This window comes from Motacilla alba, chromosome 1A (assembly GCF_015832195.1).
Source record: "Motacilla alba alba isolate MOTALB_02 chromosome 1A, Motacilla_alba_V1.0_pri, whole genome shotgun sequence".
NCBI lineage: Eukaryota > Metazoa > Chordata > Aves > Passeriformes > Motacillidae > Motacilla > Motacilla alba.
In genome coordinates, this window is record NC_052031.1 from 11,820,439 (window position 1) to 11,843,440 (window position 23,002).

At 37.9% G+C, this 23,002-nt stretch overlaps 1 protein-coding gene across 13 annotated transcripts in view; it reads left to right on the forward strand.

The window, feature by feature from the left end:
- MAGI2 (membrane associated guanylate kinase, WW and PDZ domain containing 2) overlaps nt 1-23,002 on the forward strand; it is a 695,213-nt gene that overhangs the window by 459,920 nt on the left and 212,291 nt on the right. For all 13 annotated transcript variants that reach the window (XM_038153728.1, XM_038153732.1, XM_038153729.1 and 10 more), the window contains 2 exons: nt 4,544-4,757; nt 16,366-16,445. In XM_038153728.1, coding sequence (XP_038009656.1) covers nt 4,544-4,757; nt 16,366-16,445 — 294 coding nt within the window. The remainder of the gene's footprint in view (nt 1-4,543; nt 4,758-16,365; nt 16,446-23,002) is intronic.

Consider the following 23,002-nt stretch of genomic DNA (forward strand, 5'->3'; position numbering starts at 1 on the left):
CTGAAGAAAAGAAACCCATCCTTATCAGACCAATTAAGTGATATCTGTGGTTACAGAGATCTTTGTGCTTTTGGTCTGAATTTTCAGGCAGTTTTTCAGTGTCTGTTGGCATAATCTGTGCAAGTGTTGAGCTTTAGCAATTTTTCATTAATACCTTCCATATACCTTGCTTCATGTCCATCAGATTTCCCTGAAACAACTGTATGTGGACAAAGTGGCCATAGTTGTCTGCCCAATATGTTTATTCTTGCTGATTTGTGTCACCTGTCCTCAGCCCAGAAGCCACCAGGAATCCTTCTCAGTGATTTGGTATGGGGCTTTTGGCCCTTTTAGGACAGAATACTCTCAGTCCTTCATCCTGGATCAAGTTCTCTCAGGACAAAATAGTATAATTTGGGAGATGGCATTTATCTCATCCAGCTTTAGTAAATAATATGCCTAAATGTCTTACTGTTTTGTTTGAGCTATTTGTCTCTGTTGATATAAAATAAGAAGAAAAAAGAAATTTCACAGTGTAAGAGATCATAACTGTTTTAGATACACATTTTAGGGGATCACCTCTACAATTTAGAATTATTAATTCAGCCTACAGATACAGAAGAGCTTAAATGGTTAAATTTAAATTAAGAACTATACTATTTGCCAAGAAACATATGGGAGACATAATCTATAGGTTAACTGTTAGGATGGGCAAGTCTAGACTTAGTATTGGGTTTCTTACATTAGTGCAATTGAACACATTACTGGGTGAGAGATATTGCACCTGAGAAGGCTTCCCTGACAGACACTGTGTTGAAATTAATGATTTCTGCAAAACTAATGCTTTGACCAAAGAGGTAAAAAGAGTCTTGATCAAATAGTAAGCAGAAAATTGTCAGACATTCAGCAGTTTTTACTGCTGTCACTGCTAATGTCTGCAATGGATTGAGTCGGTCTCCTTTACAACGAGCATCAGTATTTTTGACACTATGTTGGTCATGTCACATTTGCTTTCCACTGCTGACTGATGAAGTTTATCATCCAAACTCCAGAAGAATCACTTTAACATTGAAAGCATGCTTATGTATGTGCATTACTCTGACAGTACTTGAGCAATGATAAGTTGCACCCCGAGAATGAAGTTCTGTCAGGCTCAAATTAATTGAGGCATAAGATATGACATCAAGTTTCAAAATTATCATTCCAGGCCTTAGGAATGAACAAAAGACCAGAGCCCCAATGCCATCAATCACCATGCAAGTTGCACTAGACCCAGACAATACGTTGAGTTTATTGTTTTATTATTACACAGCAAAGACATCCAGAGGCATGAAAATAACATACAAAGCTTCCAAAAACACACACATTTAAAATACACACAGAAGTTGGTATCCATTGATTTTTCTAGGTTCTTTAAGCTGAATTTATCACAATTAAGTCACATCCTGTGACCCACAGAATAGCCTGTGCTCTCTATGACTCCTGCTTTCCTTGCCCAGGTCAGCTCCTGGTTCTTCCTGTGTCAGGAGTCAGTGGGATCAATGCCTCCATACAAAAGCACCAAGACCTGAATATGGCTCCAGCTCTATGGGAAAGGGAGAAACTCCAAGGCTGCAAAGTTATATCTCTACAAGAAAATACATTCATGTATATGGGCAAACATGAGTTAAACCACTCTTGTATTTAACAGTTACTTTAAAAGGATGGACTCTTTCCTGTACAGAATTTAGGAAATTAGCAATTTGATACAATGAGGGTATAAAGATATGAAATATCTTTATTCAGAACTGCTAAAACCACCCAATAAATTGCTATTTTTTTCTTTTCTGATATTACTTGGTTCATATTAGTTGGTTCTTTTGGATGAAGACACTAAGTTTTTTAACTTCTCTGCATGAATAATCTGCGGCATTAAAATAAAGGAATAAAGTGACAAGGTCGTCTTGCATGTTTAGATGGCAAGTTTCAAGAATTAGACTGTAAATAATAGAAACTTTTTTTTTTCTGTCATCATTATGGCTGGGATTTTGTTAATATAGTTACTGAAAATCATGAATCTGACCCCTTCTGACCTGCTGAAAATAAGATCTTGAGGAAGAACACATATTAGAGATATGGTAAAATCCCAGGACACAGCAGTGTCACCACATCTGTGCTCTATCAGACACATTGGCTGATCAATAGTAATTTTGTGTGATTCATCTCTGCCCCAAATGGATTTGTTCTGCTGTGCTCATACCTGCCATGTGGCCTTTGTCATATATTCAGTTTAATCTGCATGTCTTCCTTCCTGTGGTGGAGATGTGGTCAAGGCTGCAGCCAGCCTCAGGAATACAACTCACAGATCTGTTAATAATGCCTGAAGTAGATGAGGACTTTTGCTTTGCAGATATCAGAACAAAACACCCAAAAATTATTCAGCAATTATTGCATTGTCCTATTCTCAGGGGAAGTGGGGACCATACATCATCTCTGCTTTGCAGGAAGCTTTTACATATTTGAAAATGCTACAGACAGATTCCTGTTTCCAAACAGCATAAAATGATTGTAATTCCACATAGTTCGAGCGTGAGTTAAGATATAGCAACATGAGCTGCATGTGGATGTAGAGCTGTAGATCATTACCCTTTCCAAGGTTGAATCTGGGTTTTTTTCATGCTGTTCTGAAGGGTTGATGTGTCAGTGTCAGAAGTATTTTTCAAGATCATGAAAGCTGTATATACCATTTATGCCCAAGAAGCAGCACCTTTTACTATGTCATGTAAAGAAAAAAAGATTAGTTTGATACAATTTCTTCCTGAAAAGTCTTGACAAATATTTATGACCTCTGAAGAGTTTACATGTCAGTGGCTTGATTCTTACTTCCCGTCCTAAAAATTAAAAAGAGAAAGATGGGCAGTTACAGTTTCATGAGTCTTCTTCCTCCTTCTTTTTTTTTTTTTTTTTTTTTTTTTTTACAAAAAGACAAAATGGCCTAATTGAGCAAATCATTTCAGACGAAACTTAGGTACAAAGAAATTAAGAATATAAAACTATCTAAAAACCCAAATCATATATACTTAGCTGAAACCAGGGTTGTGTTTATCTTTTCCAAGTTTCCTTTCCCCATGAAGTCTGGAAGGTGTTGCTGTTACTTGCCATGACATGAGTCTGCTTATGTGGTACTCTCTGTACCCTAGGTTCCATTTCATCCAGCTCTGCCAGTTGAGAACAGCTGGGTCATCTAAGTTTCACCTGACCTGTTCTCTGCCCACTCCACCTTCTTTAGCCCTATTGCTGATATTAATTATGTTAGTCATTTAATCACAGGTGATTTTTTTTTTGTAGCAGTGGCTGAGGCAAAAAGAGCACTAATTGCCTTGGGGTTTTTATGCGTCATAAACTATTAGCTCTCCTTCCTTCCCACATAGCAGAAAGGATCTGCTTTTGGTACTATTATTATTATTATTATTATACTTACAGAAAGTTTTCTTGTTAGCCCTAAAGTCCTGACCATATCCCACTTTCTAGACTGACTGTTCTGTTTTGCCGTTATTTTTTTGTTCTCATCCTTAACAATTTAATCTAGTTTTCACCTTTTGTACAATTATGTCTCAAGTAGCAGCTCACTGTAAATTCATTACTTAATTTTAATTATCTTTGATTATACTTACTGTTTTTCTTTTTCATTAGAAATTTTTACTTTTATTCTTAGTATTGCTTATTCAATCTTTACTAGTTCTCCTATATTTTTCTCTTACCATTGCTTGCCAGAATAGCACATTTATTGATTCTATGGGTTAATTAAAATCTAGACCTCTGTAACCAGTTTTTGTTAATTTTTTGTTGCTCTTCTTTCTTGCTGTTGTTATCATCACTAATTAGAACATTTCACCCAAGCTGTCTTCCACCTTCCTACATGTTTCACACAGGTATCTGTATAGTTCCTTGCTCTGGGTACACTGTTAGATCATTTAATAAATTCTCATCTTCTTGAACTTTCCTGTAGACTACCATATTGATATGTTGAAGCATTTGGTATTGGCTCTGGGAAGCTAAGCCTCCTACAGGTCATATCAACAATGAAATCACAACCACTTTCTATATGGTTAAAGTATTGCTATGAGTTGATGGATGTCATAGGTTTATTTAATATATGGATAGATAAAGCAATTAGTGTACATACATTTTTAAGTGAAAAGGATCTTAGTCTGTAGTAAAACAGTGGGGTAGTTTTTTATGTGTATATATATGTGTTAATGAGTATAGTTTGAAAAGTTAAGACATGAGACAGTAGAGCTGCTGGGTATGACGCTGCCTTCTGCTCAGAGGTTACTGCTACTCTGGAAGGACACCTGGGACAGAATGAGCCAGAACTCTTTATTAGTCTCTTGTTTCAGTTTGGTTTTATTCCTTTATTTTCTTTTATTGTGTTCCAAATAAAATGCATCATCAGAGGAACCTTTGTGTAAACAAAACAGAATTTTTATTTCAAGACTTGCAGTTCACAGACTTGCACCCAGTAAATTCTTCGCCATTAACTTAACATTAACATCCAAAACCTGTAATTTTTCTTCTCTTGTAGAATCAAGTGAACATGAAGAGAAGAGTACAGCTGTCTCGGGTGAGGCATCTACCACCCAGCCTTGTCCTGCACCAGGATATGGTCAGCCTGAAGAAGCAAAGGAGGATATGGATGTAACAAAACAGACTAAACCTGAAGAGAATGATGACTTGGGCCCACTGCCTGATAACTGGGAAATGGCTTATACAGAAAAGGGGGAAGTCTACTTTATTGAGTAAGTCTTATTTCTTCTATTTTTAATAGCTGTATTGTATTTAACTGGGTGGGAAAAGGGTTTGTATGGTGAAGTGGAGCATTGCACTCCTCCTCATTAAAACAGCAGGAATGTTCTGCCTGTCAGGGCTCCTGAGGGCTGGTGGCAATGCCTGCATTAGTGATTTAGAGGGAAGCCTGCTGGGTTTTAAGATAGGTAACTGGTCTGCTTCCTTTGATGGTAGGAATTAAAGCTTTTGTTTCTTCTGTTAAAAGCAAGGCCTTTCTGCTCTTCTGGTGCTTTCTGCTGGGAAAGCAACACAATCACTGATTTTGTCCTTCCTTATGTGGGCAGAGGTGGAGAGCATGAAGCTTTTTTCCAGTTAAAGGAAAGGAAAATGAGTGGACTAAAAGCTAGCTAATGAACAGTAGAGGGAGACCATGCTGTATATAGAAGTAGTAAAATAAATGAGCAGACTATAAGGAGAATTAGTTATGTGTAGAAACTTTTCCATGTTGGTAGGCTATACATACCTGTTACTAATTAGTAAACTTGTTGAAGTAATGGAAATGAAAGTTCTTTATGCTCTATATGCTCTCATTAAGCTGTTGGAGAGCTTTCAGAGGAGGGCCAGGAGAATGGTGAGGGGTCTGGAGGGGAAGCCTCATGAGCTGCAGCTGAGGTCACTTGGCTTGTTCAGCCTGGGGAAAAGGACACTGGGGGAAGAACCCATTGCAGTCTGCAGCTTCCTCATAAGGGGAAGAGGAGGGATAGACACTGATTCACTCTTGTGACCATGGACAGGACTCAAGGAAATGGCCTCAAAAAATGGCCTAAAGCTGAGTCAGGGACGTTCAGACTGGATATCAGGAAAAGGTTTTTCACCACAGGGGTTGGTTAGGCGCTGGAACAGGCTCCCCAGGAAAGTGCTCACAGCACCAGACCTGACAGAATTAAGAGGGTTTGGACAATGCTGTTGGGCACATGGTGTGATTGGAGTGTCCTCCACAGGGCCAGGGGTTGGACTTGATGATCTTGATGAATCCCTTCCAACTCAGCACATTCTATGATTCTATGATTATTGTGAATTACAAGTATAAAAATACAGCAAGTTTCTGAGTTGGTACAACATTTTGTTCCTCAAAAGAAAAAAGAAAATGGAAAAACCAACATTTTCATTAGTAGAACTCTACTACAGAGGTAGAAGGGGCATTTATGTTTGCTTTAAGGAACTGCCTCATTTTGGAGCATTATCTGTTATTCTGATTATTAGTAGGTAAAAATAACATTTGGTGGTGTCAATTATACTTTAAATCCTGTATTTAATTTGAAATGTTGTGACTATCACATGAAGTGTAAACAAATGTTAAGAATAAAGTTTGTACATGTGACTTTTTAATGAATACTGGCATGACCAACTATAGCTTCTGGCATATACAAGGCTGAAAATAGCAGTAACTATTAAAACATAAGTGTATTTGCTGAAAAGGGCAAAAATATGCTTATTCTAGAAAAAGAATAATTATAATTTGTCCAAGGAAGCAGAGAAGAGCTAGGATGACCTCAGGGCTAGTCAAAACCCTTGTTTCTTTCTTACCTTACTCCCAAATTTAATTTTTTCACACGTATTGAATGCTCTGACAGAAAGCAGACTGAACTATATGGCACTTTTATTTTACTTGTAACAAAAACCTGTGGTACATTTGGGGGACAGGGGAAGGGATGATGGGTAGATCACTAACACACCAAGCTGTGAGAGTAGTAAATACTGCGGGAGGTAATTTAATAGAAAATAAATATATGTTTTGTAACAAATGCAGTGAATGCAAATAGCCCTGATGCTCTACAGAGCAGCCATTGCACTCCTCAAATTCCTTTAATGTACCAGCTTGCTTCCTTTCCTTGAAATGCTCTGGTTTACACTGCAGTTCTGACAATGCTCATCATTCACTTCCACTAAATGAATGTTATGTAAAGCAAAGAAATCAATCAGAGGTGCAGACTGGATAGAAGGGCTGTTGTAAGGGCTTCTTGCTTTTGGGATTATATTCTTGAACAATGTATTTGCAAAAAAAGTGCAGTTATACATCTGCAAAAATACTAGATTATTTACTAGAATCCTAGCAAAAGGAACAACTCTCTGATCATTTGAGCTTTCACATTGCACAGTCTTTGCAGGGTTAAGTAGGAATGTAATGCTGTGGGGATGCTGTTAAATTGCCTCTTTGTTTACAAGTCACTTTGGTTAATGGCATGAAGAGACTCCATTTGCTTTCACAAAAAAACGGAAAGATAAAAAGACAACAAAAACCTATTTGTCTAACAACATCTCCCTGAACAGTAGTAAAGATTGTACTAGATTATTAAATAATAGATGAAAAACAAACATTTTTAAAGTGTACATCACAATGAGTGGGGGAAAAAAGCCACACTAGGCAGCATCTTTTCTTGCTTTATTTGGGGCTCATGTGAATTGTGCCTTTAAACACTAAAGCCTTCCAGCAGCAAGTGATCTTAAGTTCCTGGTTGTCACAGGTATACCCAAAGGTCCTAGATTTCATGACAGAAGTTTCATTCATTCACCTCAAAATGACCTCTGAAATTCAGATGTGATCTCACTTATCAAAACTGCCATCAGAATAGTGTGGCAGATTTACAGTGAGAGAGGAAGTGACTTCACAAGGGGAAAGATAATTGTCTATAGACAGGATTATTTATTTGTTAATCATTAATGCTTCAGTTAACTTTTTGTAAAGCACAGTGGAAGGAACTTTCTCTGCCTCAAGGACTACAAAGACAAAAAAAATATCATCTACCAGATTCACTGAATGATTCAGAGGATGGTTGTATTTTAGAGCATGTCTTGCTCTGTTTCTTCCTTTCATTCCCTTTTTGACATAGGTGAATGACCTTATGTTTACATATTTTAGTGTTCACAGACAGAACATGAGCATCTCTTCTTGCAACATAATAGTTACCAGTGTTTTTCAGGAAGAGCTACCGAAGTACATTTCTTGGGCTGTTTCCAGCCTCCCTTACAGATGAATCTGAATTTTCAAATACAAGCACACACTACACAAATAGGACTCCATCTCTTGCATTTGGTTTCACTCAGAACATATGCTAATGAGAACATGCAATAATTAACAGGCTGTATATAAATTGGAATGCCATCAAAAAACACTCCAGTTTTGCTCCTTCTTCCGTGCTTTAAATATGGCTGATAAATGTGACGTATTTTGGCATGTTTAAATAAATCATACTTGTCACTGATTTTTAGCTTTTCCTTTTCCCAGGACTAAGGAAAGGCTGTGATTCCCCATAGCCTTCAGACCTTGCCTTGCCAACAGCTCTCAAACCACATAGCAGGGACCCATATTTGTGTTGTCCTCGCAAAGTCAGCAGATCTGGCTGTTAGATCCCAAGCAATCAGTGTTTGCTGTGTTGGTCCAGTGCAATGCTGAAGCAAATAAGAAAGGACCAGGATTCTAGGTGCACATGCTATTATGTGCAGTCAGCCTGAAATGTGGCCCTCACCCAACTATCCAGCTTCAGCCCATACATTATTACATCACAGACTGTCCTGTACAGTTGGCTACACAATTTAATACTCTTTTATAAAAGGCAGAATTGGTTTTCTCTCTCCAGCCTTCTCTCCACACATATGCAGCAGAACTCTGAAAGGGCTGAAGGGACAGTAGGACGTGAAACCTAAAGCTATTTGACTTTATACTGTTCAAAAGCATATAAAGTTTCCTTTGCTTATACTACATTAATTGTTTTATTAGTGGAGAAAAGTCTAGAATAAATGCAAACCACAATAGAACATCTTTAAAGGATTGCCTTTTTTTACTTGTATTGATGAATTTTAGGAGAATGTGGCCACACAAGGTTTAACAAACCACTTTCCAGTACATCTTGCAGACATTCAGTCTCTTACTACTTCAGCGCCTACTTCGTAAAACAGTATAGTCAGCATTGCTTTTTTGGACCTGTTGCAGTATCTTTTCTCATTGCTGAAGATTTTTTCCTTTATGAAAGTATCATAAAAGACTGAAAAACAGCTATAAAATAGTCCTTTGCCAAGGACTCTCCTTTTCACTGTAAAAAACAGCCATTAAGTTTTTTAATACAGCTGGTGCAATTTCAGGTGATATCTGAAGAGTACAGCTACCAGAATATTGCTATGGACTTCACTGGGATAACTTTTCCTGCCTTAAAAACTACTTTCTTCATAGTAGTTTTTAAGGCAGGAAAGTTTTTTGACTGCAGGAGTAACATTCATCCCAACATCTTACGGTTTACCTGAAGAACCATGATACATTTAGTTGTTCCTGATTGCTCCATGAGTTCACCATCACAAAGCAGGATATTTTAGTTAAGCCTGGATACACCATTATTATATTTTACACTATAAGATACTAAAAGTACTGGGTAGAAGTATACCCTTCTACCTGCTCAAGATTACTTTCATATCCTGCAGTAACTACGGGAACATTTATAAGTTAGTTCACCACTTCTGTGAGTATGTTACATCAGAGTATCAGCCTATAATACTGAAATGTTTTAGTTGTCTGGATATTTCTGCTACTTGAATTAAGTAGCAATTAGGATGAAGGATTTTTTTTTTCACATACTGATATAATATTCACTTCTGATGGGATATTTCTTTGGGAAACAAGCCATCTTGTACCAGTAAGATACATTGTATAGACAATTCTGATCCATGAGGGGTCTTGTGAATATCATTATAATTGGTTTTCTTTGTTTATATGTTGGATTGGATCTGTCAGCTTTGGTCAGCATAACAAATCAGATCTCTAATGCACTTTGGACTTCAACATGGCATACAGCAGGATGGGCAGCTGAAAGAAACCAAGAGGGATCTTTTCTCCTGAGACCACTTCCTTGCCTCATGACAAGTAATAAGGAACATGAAGATGGTAGAACTGGAAAGAATTTCTGGAATTAGGAACTCTTTTTTTTTTTTCCTCTTGTCCATTGATATTATAAAGACATTATCAATCTGTACTAGTGGTGTGCTGTCCCTTGCTCTCACTTGCTGTTTTTATCTGCGGTGACATCCAGGTCAAACTGCCAGCTTAACTCCTCTTGTCTTTCCTCACTTTCTTATTTCTAGTCTTTCCCCCAAAGGTCTCTGCTGCTGTGCTCTGCAGAATTAATCTTCCAGCACATCTCCTCTGATATTTGTAGTGTTGGTATAACTTTTCTCCTTTGTATTTATTGAACTAGAAGAATCAGCTCACCTGGCTTGCCATATAGCATTAGGTATCTAACGTAAACCAATTGCCAAGACTCCTTCTGTGGTCAATGGAGAGGGAGAATTATCTCCAGAGGCTGATTCATCCTGTCCACATATAAGGGCAGAATTAATTTGCCAAAATACAGCTGCTTCTACCAGTAAATATGTCTCCAGATACCCAAAACTATGTCTGCAGTAGTATGTAATTTGTGTCAGGAGTACTCTTTTGAGGGAAATCTTCTGGCTGTCCTCACACACTGTGATTTGGCTCACATCTCAATGTACCCACATTGAAATCCTTTCAGATGAAACAGAAAGGAAAGTTGAACTCTGGGAGTGCACTTTGTTTCCTACAACCTCTGTGCCCTGAACCCCATCCATGAGACCAGATTTGAGTTAAAACCAGTCTGAGCTCCTTCTAATCTAAACCATTTCGTATCTAAATTAGCAATATCAGAAGACTGCACAGTGAAAGTCTTGGTGCTGATGACCCAGCAGCCACAGCTTCTGGATCTCTTCAGGTGCCATGGGCTGCATGTCTGTGAATGTAGCACATTAGGTGAGCTCCTGCTGTGCATCTTTTGGTTTAAATTCAAGTGAAAAGCTTACGAGAATAGAGAACACTTAATGTGAGAAAGAAGATAACTGAGAGGGAGATTCATTGGAATAGTGACCTCCTGATCTGAGCCAAAGCACCACTACAGAGGCACAGTAACAGCCCAAGACATCTCCATTATCGTGACAGATATGACACAGAGCTTGTCAAACCAGGACCCATCTGGAGTGACAGCCAGAGGCCATTGGGGAGATGATATGACCAGCATTATGTCACTTAAGAGCATATGATTAGGTGATTCTGCTGGATGATAGGTAAGATAAATTACTCTGTAAAGGTGTCTCTCCCTTGAAGAGAGACAAATCCTACACAATTAGCTATGTAATTTTTGTAGTCATATGAGATGAAGCCCATTCTTTGTCAGAAATTACACTGCCTCAGTCAAAGAGAATTACTTCAACAGCAGAAATTACCATAGGAGACTTTAGGCATTTATATATTGCCCAAAAGGTCATGCATAAGCATCTTCTGCTCCTGTGAATGCCTAGAGGCAGTGCCACTGTCTCTAGGCTGAGTGCATAAATGCTTATCTACTGCCCAAGGCCATCTAAGATTCACAGGCTGGGAACTCCCAAACCTGGGTCTCTTAAGGACCATGAACTCTGAGCACATGGTGAAATGCAAGGCAAGCTGGCAGTCACAGCTGCTGCCATGCAAACCTCTGCCAGAGGACAACTTCCTTTTGTATCTGTTCCCACATGTGTGCAAGGAGTTTAGGGAGCATCCCACAATGCATGGGTTGCAAAGTTGCTGGTTTAATGCTCAGTTTTCCTATCCATGAACCTCCATACACAAATTACTTTAAGATCTGTATTGTGCCACTTGAAAATCTCTGTAGATAAGCAATGCTTCTGCAGAAAGAAAAAGGAGGGAGGAGTTAGCATTGCTGAAGTTATGGCATTACAGAGCATTGTGGTTTTCTTCTTGTCTGCTCCCCTTTGCTCAAGTTGGTAAATCAAGGACCAGCTTAAATGTAATGTGTTCACAATAAAAACACAAACAAACCCATATGTGCCCCCCCAAACACACTGAAACAACGCCCATTTTGAAATGCTTTCCACAATAACATGCAAGTTACATACCTTGCAAAATGCAGAATTTAGACTAGGTTCGCAGTGCTGTTAAAAGACATTAAGGCTATTCCTGTCAGTAAATACTTTCTGTATTTCCTTCAAAAAACATTACAAGAGTTTGCCTGCGGTCTTTTTTAGTACAAGAAACTTTATCTGTCAAAATGCTTTGAACTGACAGTTTGTTAACACAAATCCATTATATTCAAATCTTAAGTAAAATAATATACTGTCTAACAAATAATTATAATAAAAATATAACACTTTGTTAGATAAGAAAAGCCACTCTCCTAGTGTTTTTTACTTCCTAAAGATATTGAATAGTATCCAGTGAGATTCCCAGAAAGCCTCTGGTCCTGGTACCCAGCTCCAGAGCTATTTACAGGGAACAGAGGCATTTTAACAGTCTCTGTGAAATCTTAAAAGCAGAGCTACAAAGAAAATCTGGAGAAGAGCATGAGGTTGAGTCAAGGCTTCTGGGAAGTATTCTGTGCTTTCTTTCACTTTTTGTTTCACTCTTCATCCAGTTGAAGAACATTTTTTCCACAAATATTTAAAATTGTATGCAACTAATACTAAATGACTGATTATAATAAACTGTTTCTGCTAGGTGCAAATACTTGGCAAAGGGAGAGGATTTAAGTTAGTTCAGCAATAATTATTTTATTGACTTTTGGCTAAAATATTAAGCTCCACTGCTTTACTGAATGACCTTAAAAAAAAAAAATTGCAATACACTTCAGGCCTATATGCAGTTTCTATTTTCTACATAGGTAACAAATTTGGGTGAATTTTTAAAAGTTATGCTCTTTCTATGCTCCACGTGCTTGAAGCAAGACCAAAGGGATCCTTTGTTAAGAAAACTTTTCTTCCAAAATTTCAAAAATTAGGATTTTACTGTTGATTTTTAGAGCGATTCTAGGACATGCATTGTTGAGTCGCCAGCACTTATCTCAGTAGTCCTAACTAGTAATCAAAATCATTGAAATTATGGGCTTTCTAGACATGTTTTTAATGATAAGATATAGTTATTGCCAAGTAATGAAGCATTGGTCAGTGTAAAGCGTTGCTGGAGCCACAGCTGTATTTCTCACAGGATGCTTTTGTTGCATCGCTTCACTCTCGTTCCATCACTGACAACTCCAAATGCCTGTTTGAGACAACTGCCGCTGCAATTCATCTGGTATTCATTCATAATCTGTAAATCCCCAGCCCCTTTTCCTTCTGGTCTGTCTATAAGACTTCCCAAGTGGACACACATGATTATACCTTGTAGTAAGGTAGGCAGGTTATGCCCCCTACAAGGTTTTTTAGTGTTTAAGAATTCAGTGTACACAGCCTGTTCAGCAGATATGTGTTCATGTTACTCTTGCCATTAGTGTTAGTTTGACCAATTTACTGTTCCTTCAGTCTCTTCTCCCATAGTTAAAACTTTCCTATCAAGACTTCCTTTAAATTATATTAAAAACAGGGGATAAAGGTTGTCTCCCTTTAGCTTCTACACATTCTAGTCCTTTGCAGAGCTGAAGAGGGAATAGCTGACACAAGGGAGACTGGAAGAATACCCTGCCAAAGTAAACCTCCTATGCAGGACAGAAGCAGACATGCATAAAAACCACACAATGCTGTACACCAGGGCTACTCATTTCCCTCTTTTACTGAGAGCAATATGACAGTTGTCATGTCTCTCCTCCTTGAAGGAGTGTTTGTGTGTTGTGTACCTGGTTGCTGAGAAGATCCAAGCAAACAACACTGGGGAGAGCATAGGAGGACACTGATAGTACTGTGGAGGTGTTAAAGTCAGGTGGGGTTGATTCTGCCTTCTTTCAAGTCCTGCCTTCAGAGCAGGAAAGGATTTTTTACCCGGTAGAGTACTCGTCTAGAAGCCTTTGAGTTGTTTAGTCCCACTGCACTGCATTGTATGTTTAGTAGAGATTATAAAGTGGAGAGGCAGGGCAAGAGAAAAGGCATGGCAAGGAAAAGAGGGTTGTGTTTCAAATGGTTCTTTGCTCCTGCAATTATTTGTTATAGACAAAAGTTCTTGTGGATGAGTTTTGCTTTTACTAAGTAGCTGAACAGGTTTGACAGATATCACCTAGAAGAGGATATTGAGTGCTCTAAGAGCTGATCTAAATGAAATATCATCTCCATTCTGTGAAATTTCACTGCAGACTGAAGGATCACTCTTCTGCTGGAAGAGCTGTTGATTTTTTAGGTGTTTTATGGTTTTGTTTAAAATGGCCATCTTGCACAAAACTGGGACATCAGTCCTGCTGGGTTTGTGGAAGCCACATTTATGCTGAAGGGAAGAGTAACTGCTTGCTGTTCTTAGATTGAATTTAAGCTTTGAAGGTTGTAATTCATCTAATTTGCATTTTTAAATATTGATTTTTAATTGGGTTTGTTTCCAGCTTGGCACCTGCTTTTGCAGATACTTGAAAACTCTTTCTGAAGATATTATAGGGGTATTTTCAGGGCTGGGGAACTGGCCTAGTCTGATGGGGGGACATTGGCCAGTTGACTTGCAAGAGAGCTTTTAGTATTGCTGCTGTCACTGGCTTGTTGGTGACTCTGGACAGTGATTTCATGACTCTGTGACTCCATTTTCTTGCCTCTAAACCAGGGGTGGTTATTTTTGTTTCCTTTAATGCTTTGAGATTTGCTCTATACCACAGCAAACATTGCTAGTAGTAATCATATATATTGCTCTTTTAAAGTCGTAGGAAACTATCTGTGATTCTAATTTAGTCCCTGCAGTCAGTGGGGGTCCCTAAAATAATTCAGAATTAAGATCTGGGAGAGAGTGGCTGTTGTCCAGACATGCCCACACTCCGGAGATGCAACTGCAGCTCCCACAGGAATGTCCAAGCTCACTCTGAGCTCTGGCGCTGCTAACAGGGTATCCCTGGTGGTGTGGAGCTCAGCCTGTGCTGCTGGGTGCACCCAAGGAGCTCAGAGGATGGATGCTGGGGTGATGAGCCCACGCTGAGCTCCATCCTGCAGCACTGACACTGCTGGAGCATCTCCCCCAGTTAATTTAAAGCTAGCTCAAGTATGTCTGCACAAACTGTGGTGGGGCTGTGACTGCAGCATAAAAATGCACCCTACAGGAGACCACAGGCAGCCAGAGCTTCCGAGGAAGTGTCTTAGTTACACTTGCAATCCAGCACAGGCTGCTGGCATGATTTCAAATTCACCTTACCTTTGGCTCATCATTCTTCATATCTGCAAATATAGCTCAGCTCTCAAAGGGAAGGGTTTGTTTATCATCTTCACCTGTCATGAATGGTGTTCTAGACTAGATAATGCTTTTAAGAAAAAACAATTTAAACACCTCAATTTTCATTTTAGTTGCCATTTTATCCATACATAACTCTGCTCTGCCTTCTTTCCCATTCAAAATGTGGAGGAAGTTTTAACATGGTGACAGTTAGGCTGAGAAGTAGGCACTGTCACTGTTTAGAGAGAGAGAGAGAGAAATCGAGGCAGTGGAAAATTTATCTGCCATGGAAGACAAAGTGGGAGAAGGAATTGGTTCTATTTATTTATTTTTCCCTAGGGGAACCAGTGGTGTTGGGCTCACATGGACTGTATCACTAACTAACAAACTCACAAACAATTACATCCTAATCCATTTTTTTGCCAGGTCCCCTGTTTTTGTACACCTTATACCAATGTTTATAACAGAAATCGTAAGCACACTTTAAAATGACACAGCAAATTAATAATAAACGAAATAATTCAGTATAGTAGGGAATGAGCTTCCTTCTAGGATGTCTCAGATAAATAAAACATGGGTTAGAAGTGTCTCTGAATGATGGTATTGTAGGAAAGGCATCTCAAAAATCAAGGAGTAATGATCACATCACTTTCTGGTTTATAGTCTTCTTTAATATATTTACAGTATTTGGCTCCAAATTTAATTGCTTATGGGTAAAGTATACATAGAAAGGATCTGGCTTTAAGTCTCATTAGCTGTGCTTAGTATCAATTCATTTGGCAAAATAATCTCCCAAAAAACAATTTTTGCCAGTTCAATGCTCTTTGATGGCTGATTTCTCAAAGATCTATTCTGAGTACAGAAAGGAGCCACATGATTCATTCAGCTTGTGCATATCTATTTTATCTCTGTAGAAGGATTATATATGGAGAGATAAAGGTTTGTTAAACAAAGTATCATTAATCACCCTGTCCGGAAATGTAGACTTTGCAGGAGCATGCTGTAATTTGCATCACTTTTGCTATGCCTTGTCACTGCTGCTGGAGAGAAATAACAAACCTGTATTTAGGAAAAGGACAGGTTTAAGATGAAAATAATTCTATCCGAAAACTGTGAGAATGGTACAGAATCCTGTCGCCTGCACTCGATCAACGGGAGAACACTGTATTTGTAATAAATTCCTTTTGCTCTGGATGAGTTCTGCATTTTCAATGAGGTTAACTTGGCAACATTCTAGTTGATTTTAATAAAAATAGCTGCTTTGAGGACAGGGAGCTGAGGTTGCCAAATTTACAACTGCCTTGCACAATTACTCTTACACCTCCTTCAGGGCTACTTAGAACCAGTAAGCAAATTAAGTGTATCGATTGCAATTTTGTTGGACTAACCCTTTTTTCTTAAGGAATAAACTTGATTCCTTTCAGTATGTGTCTGCTCAGAGTGATCTCTTTTCTTTTCAGCCATAACACAAAGACAACATCATGGCTGGATCCACGACTTGCGAAAAAGGCTAAACCTCCAGAAGAGTGCAAAGAAAATGGTAGGTGATTAAGTTTTCCTTGCTGCTCAGAGGGGATTTTCCTTTGTGTGTGTGTGTCTCTTTCAGTTCTTACAAAAATCAGGCATTTGGGGGAATGATGAAAGGTATTTAATTGCTGCTTTGGTTAGAAGCCATAAGTGATACCAGTTCTCAGTGTGCCATGTGTTTCTGCTTTTTATTCCCCTTTCTGATGCTATCCAAAGCTGAGGATCACAAGTGTGTTTTCTGCCTGTTGTGTGTGTGACTCCGGGACTGACCCTCTCCCTCATCTCCTACAGAGAACTTTGGTCTGCAGAACAGAATCCTTTTCAGATTCTGAGCTTTTAATCTACAGGCGATTCAATGCATAAGGGAAACTAGCAGCACCGTGGGAATATGAATATTGTTTGATTTGTATTTAAAGGTACAGTGCTATGCTATTTAATAGCCAATTTAAACAAAATTGTGTCTGATAAAACAGGGTGTGGGAGGGAGAAAAGAGATCAGTGTCTGTCAGAGTTCAAGGCTGGATTTGGGGGGTACTACATTGCTAATGCCTTAAAATTTAAAAGCATACATACTGCTGAGGATGCTTAAAGGAGCTGTAGCTGTTTTGCAGGAGAGATTATTATGTTGACAGATTCAGAGATTTGCAATAATACAAATCATACCAGTATAATTTCTCATTTTTCTCTGGTAAAGTTTATCACTATTTAAAGCATTTAATAAAGTCAAGGCAAGATTGTGTTGTAACTGCTCTGTTTCTGATTAGGGTTTTTTTCATTGTTTTATACTTCCATGTCAGTTTGATTAGTCAGTTAAGATGTTGTGATTTCTAAATATTGCTGCTTATTTTATTGTTGTGAGATGCAGATCAATAAATGCATGCATGCTACGTGCATTAATTCAAAGCATTTTAAAATATTTTAAATGTGTTCGTAAGTTGTCATATACTGCATCTGATTTATTTTAAATTTTCCCAAATACATTCATTTGGTTAACATAAATACTATTAGCAGAAAGGAAACTCAAGGCTGATTAAGAGGTCACTGAGGAGTCTCTGGCTGTATGAATTGCAGGGTCAGTGATTTAGTAAAAAATGTTCCTGGGTTGGATTTTTTTGTAAATGGCTTTCTTTTGAAAGATTGCTGTACTCCAAAAATAGCTTCCTTATTTCAGTAGCAATTCTGACGTTCTCTTCTGACATCAGAAATTACATGTCTGAATGATTTTGTGATGCTTATTCTAGCACAGACAACACGAGCTCCCAGACTAAATTCTACAGTGATTACAATAGAGGTCTGATACTGAAACAAAACAAGGGCACAGGAGCTTTGCTTTCTAAATCTCTCACATTACTTAATCAACCTATATCTTAGCCTGCTTCTCAGATAATACTAAAGAAAAAAGCAGGAAAAAAAAGATCTACCAATATCTGTGGAGTAACATTGCACAGAGTTACTTGAAGTAAATATGTATTGTTGGTTTGTTTGGTTTTTTTTTCTGTTAACTGTTGTATACTGAGATCAGAACAGCACTGAGATGTTAAAAAAATACCTAAGTATCTGAAACACTTTAAAATAAAAACCAGTGCATTAAAGAAAAAGCATTATTTTATAGTTATTTGACTACTGGATTACTGAATCACTGTAGTATGCTGGGTCATGTTGTTCTTTTAAGGTTGCTTAGCTCATTAATGCAAAGTACTTGGAGTGATGCATAAAAGACTTTAGGGAGAGATTTTCTATTCTTACAATGATTGTTCTTCCAACATCCTATCTTTTCTAAGGTTCTTATGTTTTTCAAAAGTGTCACTGTTTTTTTTTGTTTTTTTTTTTTTTTTTAATCTAATACCTGCAGAGGAAAAAGATCTTCCAAATCACTTATATGCCTTAAAATTAGTGCACCTTGCCAGGGTGGTCCAACACAAGGGACTTTATTATAGCACACAGGGATTTGTAATTTTTGTTTAAATTTAATCTAACTTCAAGAATTAATTTCAGCTATGGCTTGGTAGATTTTTTTTATGCCAAACATCTTTTCTGTTACACTTTGTGATTTATTCTGGCATATTTTACTCAGAGAAATAAAATTTAAGAAAGACATCAGTGTTTAGATAGAAAATTATACCTACCTTGATGCTTTATCACTACATGCATAACTCTTGCTTTTCATTGACATTCATATTGCCACATCTGAAACTTGTATTGATTCTGTGAGATACATTATGACTTCTTTATCATCTACCAGATTCTGCTATCAGGTTTGGATTGGGAATAACCCAAATTTTTTTGTTCTCCTTTCAGTGCAAATCCTGACAATTCCTCCTTCTTCCTTCTGCCACCAGCACTCAGTTTCACACCAGGCAATGTCCAAGCAGAGCAGGATATCAGAGTCCTGATCTTCTGGGCTGGTGATATTGAGGGCCCCCTCTGCTCCAGGCATTTCCTCTCTTCCAGCTTCTGCTCTTCAATGCTCCTTTGACAAATATGATTTCTTCATTATCTCTGGCTCTGTAGCTGCAAATCCCAGAGCTTGCTCATTTCCTTTCACAAAATCTGAACAACCTTCCAGCACATCCCTCCTCTTAAAAAAATTTTTGCATGCTTTTGCCAAGAGATTGACAAACTCAACCAAGTCAAGCTTTCTTCACCTACATGCTGTGGACTCCTGTTTTTCTTTAATGATACCTACTGCTCTAAATCAATTTGTAGGTCAGGAGATTTTAAGTGATGATCTTCATTTCTATCTCTCTGTCGTGGAATTTATATGTGAGTTTCAGCAAATTACCGTGACTTTTGCTCAGTCAGACCTACTTAGATGGCAGGACTTTGAAGCAAGAACCACCTCTTATGCTCTGTTTTAATGGTGCCAATCTGAGTTTCATAATAGCAATAAGCAGAAATAGCTGGCAGTTCTACAATAACAGCTGCAATTTTTTACACATTTCTGATTTCCTACAAAATCTTGACCTTAATAGAAATAATTGATTTTTCCCTGCTGAAAATATAAGTTAAATATTTTTGGTTGTCTGGATTTAAATACTACTTTTAATTTCTTTTTTCACATCAAAATTGGTTAAACAATTATTATGTGTAGAGTACTAGAGAAGTTATAGTTCTGCCCCCTTTGCATCTGTGAGCTGGATTCCCTCATTGCTAAATTTCCTGTAAAGTCATGTAACAGCAGATTCAGAGGCTTTTCATGATTACAGGTATATTATGTGAGAGGTCTTCTAACTGAGCCTGTTCTTCAGGAGAGAATATGGAAAAGAATGATGAGTCCCATAAGGCAGTAAAAAATGTAGTTTAATACTGAAAGGCAGCTCAGCTGTAATGACATGAAATATCACAGGTTTAAGAAAGTTCATTTTTTAATTAAGAAATGTAGCAATTTATTTTTCAAAATCTTTAATCCATTTTAGGGAACTTTTATTCTGGAGAAAAATCAACAATTTCTTCTGTATCCAGTTTGGGGATTAAACAGCTCTTGAAATTTTCTGGGATCAAATATGTCAAGTTTCACTTATTTCTTCTAAAAATTTCACTAATTTCATTACTAATCCATCCCAAGCCATAGTCTCTATCACTCTTAACCTTCTCTTTCTTTTTATGTCAACCTCCTTTCTCCTATCCCCTAGTTTTCAAATATGAGTAGGCCTGCAACTATAAATAAAACTTTGATTTCACCTAGCATTCATCCATCATCTGTCTTTCCATCTCCTCTACACCCACCAACTTGACTGCAAAAATATAGATATTTATGGGGTGAGCCAAGTTGCCTTTAGACTTCATTGACTGCAAATGTCAGCTCTGCTTTGGCACTTAGAGGACACAGACACCAGATTCACCTGTGTGGACACCTGCATGCAGACAGGCTGCTGCCTTTCAGGGGCTTCATGTTGACCTGAACCCCATCCCATCCCATTTTGTTGGGTTGTGTGTTCCCCATTCCTGCAGTCACAGGTGGTGCCTTTGATGCTCTCACTGCCCCACACAGCTTTTCAGAATTCATCCTTGGTTACCTGATTCCTTACCATGCTGCAGTAAGATGTACCAACCTTTCATAGTGTTGTTTTTTAGATGCATTTGGGCAGAGGCATGCTGATTTTATGGGTAAAGCATTACTTCTTGATTCCCTTACACATATTTCTCGCTGGAAGCCATGTAGAGAACTTTTATCTTACATGGATACTGTTTGTGTTTCCTGATACCTGCTAATGGCAACTTGTAGAGGGTAAATACTTTCCTACAAATAGTTTTTTATTTGATTGTTTTTACTTAGAACTGCCTCTTGCAGATTATTAACCCCATTTTAAGCATTAATCAGTCTTGTAATGGAGCTGGCATTACTTGTAATAATATTGATCACAATGAATTTTTTTCTGTCATTTTTTGACATATTGAACATGGTTTTCTCTGCTTGCATTTTCAATTTGCATTAATTAAACCATAACAAAATATTTTGAACTGTTATGACCTTTGGAAGGGCATTTCATGCTGGCAACATCATCTGGGCATTCATTGACCAAAACACTCTTCCATGCCAAACTCCCAATAATGATAATAAAAATAAGAAAAGGGTCACCTCATTCCTGGGAGTTCAGAAGACACTTCTCTGGACAACCTGGTTCAGTGAGACAGCTTATAAGAGCAATTCTTCCTCCTTGGATAAGTTTTAAGACAAAATAGCTGTCCACATGTATATACCTTGGCTGTCTGTGCCCCGGGCAGCATTCTGGTATCTCCCTGGGACAGGTCTTACCTGAGTGAAGCTTCCTTGGAGGACACCTATCAGTGTGAGAGATAAGTCCTTTGAGCTGAAATGAACTACTGGGTATTACTTTGCCTTCAGAACCATTACAGTTTCTCACACTCACAGCCATACAAATCCCTATAGAGTGCTAACAGTAATCTTAAATAGAGGTAGTAATTGCAAGGACAAGAAGGAGTAAAAGTAGAGAAAAAAAATTATTTTTCTTGATTATTTAGTGAACATTTGGCTCTCTTGTACTCACTGCTCCCACTGCTCTCCCAAATAGTGCATTTGAATGGGGAGGTGTCAGGGACCCAGAAGCACACAGCCTGCCAGGATCCCTGTCTTTGGAGGTAGTGGCAACCCATAGTTCCAGCAATCTGAGGATTTTAGAGGTTGCTAAATGCAGGTCAAGGAAGCTGCTATCTTGTCCCATGGTCTTTTGTGAAGAAAACCACAGGCTTTCATTCTAATTGCTTCATGATGATATGAAAACAAATCACTTCAAATTTCTGAGTTTTATGAAAGAGGGTTATATAAACACATCTTTCATGTGCCTGTGAAGATTATTTACTTGTAAAGTGGACTGAGATTCAGAGCTGAAAAGGTTCATAGAGATATGAAACATTATTTTTGCTAATGGCCCTTTATGCGTAAAGTATTACAACATGTAAAACAAATACCCCCTGTAAGGAACACAGCGTGTTCATCAGTGGTGTAAGATACGGTGAATAATACATTTTCTAACAGCAATAAAGTTGTACTGTTATTTTGTGAGGCTTTTTAAAATTTTAATTTCATTTCAGAATAAAATAGACAAACACCAGTGACATACCCTCAAACAGAACCAGCACACCAGAGCTAAAATCATAGTACAGTTTAAACTACACTGCTACTGGAAGGTGGTCCAAGGCTACATGACCACTACAGAATGGCTATGGTAGCTTGAATTCCTGCTGGAGCTGCTGAAACTACTCACATCCAGTTTCTGAGAGCATCTCTTCTTCATTTTGTTGCCAAGTTGAATGGCTAAGCTTAAGCAGAATGCTAGCTTTCAGCTAGAATGTGTAATGAAATTTAGAAAGGGAGGGAGAGAGATTTTGTAAACTCATCAGGAGAAACAGGACCCGAGTTTTAACAGTTCACATCTTTAATGAGCTATAAATTGGATTCCACTCACCACTGAAGCAAGCAGCAAAATTTTCATTGACAGAACGAGTTTGGTGTTTTGCCACTAAAATGCAAACACGTGGTACGAGAATAGTGGTGACCTGAAATATTCCTACAAGGACCATTGAAAGGAGTGGTCCTGTTTTTTCACATAGAAAAGAATTCATACCACCACATTATTCAAATATCAAGGCCTTGATGCCAGTGAAGAACAAAATGTTGAAATTCCTTCTGAAATATGCACCTTGTTTAATCATAGGTAGAAATCAACATTCATGATTTTTAATCATATTCTCTCCATAGCTTTAATCCTTCAGTCTCTGACTTCTAAATGGTAATGAAGCATGATAGATTTAACAATGAGGAGCTTGTGAGATTATGTTCATTACAATATGGCCAGCTACCTTTGGCTTTATTATTTCTTCTCCCTCTGATTTTCTGTGAAAGCTCTCATTTTTAACAGAGATCATTAATGAAAAAGGAATGTCAATCTTCTCATTTTTAAAAATTATTATTCATAATCATCTCATTTTGTATTTCATTTAGAAAGTCAGCAATTTTATCAAATTTAGAAGCCAAAATTTGGTGTTCTTTGATGGAAATTTTGACTTGTTGTAAAGAGTGGTTGGCTATTTCTTGGCAATCATTTTAAA